General features: G+C 60.0%; 1 protein-coding gene across 1 annotated transcript; it reads left to right on the top strand.

The window, feature by feature from the left end:
* Positions 1–532: 532 nt before the first annotated feature.
* Positions 533–3,960, top strand: FAM187B (family with sequence similarity 187 member B). Its single transcript, XM_030543150.1, has 2 exons — positions 533–1,353; positions 3,621–3,960. Exons 1-2 carry the CDS (start codon positions 533–535, stop codon positions 3,958–3,960), a joined length of 1,161 nt encoding a protein of 386 aa, XP_030399010.1.
* The last annotated feature ends 294 nt before the right edge of the window (positions 3,961–4,254 follow it).

Raw genomic sequence — 4,254 nt, 5'->3', positions numbered from 1 at the left:
GGGGTGACTCCGGATCGACCCCAGGGGTGACTCCGGATCGACTTGGGGGGAGCTGAGATCAGAACCAGCCCTGCCCCCGCTGCAGTCGGGGTGACTCCGGATCGACCCCAGGGGAGCTGAGATCAGAACCCAGCCCTGCCTCCACTGCAGTCAGGGGGTGACTCCGGATCGACTTGCGGGGAGCTGAGATCAGAACCTAGCCCTGCCCCCACTGCAGGCAGGGGGTGACTCCGGATTGACCTCAGGGAAGCTGAGATCAGAACCTTGCCCTGCCCCTGCTGCAGTCAGGGGGTGACTCCGGATCGACCCCGGGGGAACTGAGATCAGACCCCAGCCCTGCCCCCATTGCAGTCAGAGGTGACTCCAGATTGACTCCAGGGAGCTGAGAATCCAGCGTGCTCTCCCTGGGGCTCCCCAGCTGGCCCCTGCTGAGCTAGGGCAATTATGACCTCACTCTCAGACCGATGAGATCACAATGAGGTCAGCAAGCCGTTGCCTCCTGCTTCAGCCTCTGGGCACACCCCAGCCAGCCATGTGCCCCCGAGCAGTGGCCCTCAGCTTCCTCTTTGCCTGGATCTCTGCCGTGGCCAATGGCGACCCATCCCAAGGCGTCTCCCTGCCAGAGCCCTGCCTCCCGGGCCACCCATGCACGCTGGCCTTGATCTCAGACAACCCTGTGACCCTGAGGTGCCCAGGCGCCCCCCACCAGGGCCCGGTCTCTTGGCAGTATGTGGATCCCTCCCGGCCTGGGGAGCGGCCGGCCACCTTCATCCGCACCGGGCACCCCTTGGCGCTCATCCCCATTCACGCCAAGCTGTGGCAGCTGCGCTTGAAAACCCGGATGCTCCAGGGTGACCTGCGGATTCTGGATCCCAGTGTGGAGGACTCGGGCATCTACACCTGCCGCCGCGGCGACGCCATGCTGGCCTACTACGAGGTGGATTTCCAGGACGCCGGGCGTCTCCACATCAGCCACGCCAGCCTGGGAAAGCCCCCGCTAGCTAACACCACCGTGGAGCTGGCCAGTGGAGACCAGAGGCAGCTGTTCACCGCCTGGGCGCGCTGGCAGCCCTGCGACCGCTGCGGTGGCCCCGGCGAGAGGAAGCGGGTGGGGTTCTGCTATGCTCAGCTGGCATCACGCCCCCAGGGGCCCCTGCCATGCGGGCTGACCGGGCGAGGGCTGCCCCAGCGGGGGCCGGAGCTGCGGGTGGAGAGCTGTGAGGTGCCATGTGACAGGGCCTACACCCTCAGCCGGGATGAATGGGGCAAGGCCCCCCTCCTTGTCATCACTCGCTACCGAGCCCTGCCCTACGCCAGCGCCAGGCTGAGGTGCCCAACGGCCTCGATATACAGGTACAAGTAGCCAGGCCTTGCTGTGGAGACCCAGGGGCCCGTGCAGCCATGTATGCCACCCTCCATCCCCGGATCAGACCTATGGGCCCATCTACCCTGGTATCAGGCCCTCTCCCTGCTACCCCAGATCAGACCCATGGTCCCACCTCAGCTGGTATTCCCACCTCACCCCAGATCAGACCCATGGGCGGCCTATCTAGAGCAATATCCCCCCCCCATCTCTAAAAATCTGTCCCCTAGCCAGGAGCTCAGGTCTGTTGCAGAATCCAGCCCTCATGTACGGGGATAAATCCAGGCTCCTTGGTAGGGTGAAACTGGAGGGGCCCTGGGGAGGGAACGGGGTAGATTGGAAGGAGTCAGCTTATTTGCACTGAGCTGGTTCCTGTGTGGGTGTTGGGAACGGGAGCCAGGTTAATAATTTACCACCACAGTGAACCTTCACCCTGGTTGAAACTGAGCTGTGGGATCAGGAGACAGTGCCTGGAACAAAGGGGTTCCAGCCCGGCATTAGGGAGCGCTGTGCCACAGGGAGCAGGGTAGGGGCACTCTCCTCTGGCGCCCGATGCCCCAGCATGGCACTAGGGCGCGCTGTGCTGCAGGGAGCAGGGTGAGGGCCCTCCCCAGGCAGTCAGTGCTGGCCCCAATGCCCGGGGGGGCTGTGTTGCAGGGGGAAGGGAGGGGCTCTCCCCTGGCAGTCAGGAGCGCAGTGCTCCGGGGGGGGTGTGTGTGTGCAGTGGGGGCGCTCCCCCCTCGCAACCAGTGCTGATGTCAATGCCATCCTTAGCAAAGTGTAACACCAAGTCCCTGCCCATGTATGGTCTTTTAAAACCCCAGCAAACTTGAATACAAGAGATACTGGCTATGAACCCAGGCGTCTTGGCTCCAAAATGAGTCTAGCTCCTGCTCAAGGGATACAAACTCCACCTCTGGGGGCTTCTGACCTGTAGCTTTCACCATCCACTAACATCATCCCAGATCCCGACAGGAAAATCACACCTCGTTAATTCATTCCCCACGTGCTAGTTTCTGGTAGCATCCAGTGGTGCCAGCCCTCATGATTTTACTGTGACTCCCAATTTTCCTAAAGCCCTCCACCACTGGAATCATGTTAGCGCTCGAACCTCTGCTTTCACGGAAAACACATGACTAGTCTACATGGCTACACAGAAAACCTTGGAAATGTGACTCCTCCCACCTCCAACATCAGAGGGCCAATTAAAACCGACCTGACGCAGATAATTTCTTTAACCTTATGATTTTTGGAAGCTGCTCTAACGGGTTTTTTTTAGCCAACCTCAGACTTTTTTTTAAAGCCAATCTCACCATTTTTTAAACCAACCAAAGGGTTTTTTTAAGTCGATCTCGCAATTTTTAAGGCAATCTCACAATTTTTCGACAGAACACCTCATTAAAAGTGAACGCCAGGTCGTCCTCTTGTGGCTGATGCATTGGAGAATAACCTACTACTGCTATCAGCTAACCATGCTTCTCCTGTAGCTCAAGCACTAGTGTCTAGGGTTCAAATCATGCACAGAATCCTGCCTGAGGCCTGTTTTGGTGGCATCCCTGCTTCAGCCCTGCCCAGCTGTGTGTGCTCATAACACGAGTGCAGATGAGTTTAGCTACCGGCTGCAGACGTCTCACTGGCAAATCTGATCCCACTCTAGCCCCAGGCTGTGCTTAAGGCTCTGGTAGGCTTGGCATTTGCTGTTGTGGGGATGCTAATATCTTGTGGGCCAGGTAGTTCTCAGGTAGTTCCCCTGGGAGATGCTGACTCTGACATTTTTGCTGCCTGGTAAGCCCATAGATAAGCACAGGAGGAGGGAGCGATTCCCTCTATTCTAGTCCTGGCCACCTGGACCAATTTAGCCCCCCCATCCCAGCACCCCAGACACCTCCACCCCCAGGGTCTCCCTCTAGGGGAGAGCAGGCTCCATGGATAGCCAGGCCTTCGGCCTCTGGTGATGAGAGCAAGGGGGCTGGTTAGTGCCAGTTGAAATGGACAGAGACCAGGTGAACTCATTCCAGCCAGCACCCCTTAAAGGGGTCCCTTTCGTTACCCCTTGAGCCAGCCAGTTCCTCGCCCTGGGGCTGGATCGGAGCTGGTGCCCCCCCTCGAAGGGTAATGCTTTACCCTCAGCCCCCTGGCTCTAACCTCTAGACTCCCCTCCCCTTCCAGAGCTGGGGAGAGAACCCAGGAGTCCTGTCCAGTGAGCATGTGCAAGGCCCACACCCAACTCTGCTAACCTCTCTCTGTCTGCTCCCAGTCCCGTGTACTGGCAGGAAGGCCCCACCGCCCTGACCTGGCTGGACCTTCATCAACGCAATGGCTCCATCAGCTTGGACAAGGCAACCGGCGGCGGGACCCTACTGCTTTCCTCCTGGAACGGCACCGATGCCGGCTATTACCAGTGCTACGTGGGCGGGCGGCTGGTGGGCCGGTTCCTGGTCACCCCGCCTAGGGTGCTGGCCCCCGCCCCAGAGCTGACCCGAGCCTACTCGGCCATCGAATCCCTGGTGGTGGGGCTGGCCATCTTCCTCATCTTCCTCCTCTTCCTCAGCATCCTGCAATCCTGCCGCAGGAAGCCAGGAACCATCATGGCTTGAGGGGGCTGCAGCTGACATCATCGCGAGGGGCTGGGGAATAAACATATTGACCAGCAGCTTGGCTAGGTGTGCACTAGGGGGCGCTGTGCTGCAGGGAGCGGGGTGAGGTGGGCGCTCTCGCCTGGCAGGCAGGGCTGGCCCCGATGCCCCAGAGTGATGCTAGGGGCTGCTGTGCTGCAGGATGGGGGCTCTGCCCTAGCAGGCAGGGCTGGCCCTGATGTCCTAGGGGGAACTATGCTGCAGGGTGGGTGGGATTTCCCCTGGCAGTCAGGGCTGGCCCCAATGCGCTGACGT

The sequence above is a fragment of the Gopherus evgoodei genome, unplaced genomic scaffold (genome assembly GCF_007399415.2).
Source record: "Gopherus evgoodei ecotype Sinaloan lineage unplaced genomic scaffold, rGopEvg1_v1.p scaffold_31_arrow_ctg1, whole genome shotgun sequence".
Taxonomy (NCBI): Eukaryota; Metazoa; Chordata; order Testudines; family Testudinidae; genus Gopherus; species Gopherus evgoodei.
Note: the sequence above shows the minus strand (reverse complement) of the source record. Positions and strands in the feature narration are given on the sequence as shown.

Excerpts from the sequence above, each read along its gene's own strand:
- FAM187B (XM_030543150.1), top strand. The coding sequence starts at position 533 with ATGTGCCCCCGAGCAGTGGCCCTCAGCTTCCTCTTTGCCTGGATCTCT. Across the intron at positions 1,354-3,620 it reads CCAACGGCCTCGATATACAG|TCCCGTGTACTGGCAGGAAG; the intron begins GTACAAGTAGCC and ends GTCTGCTCCCAG.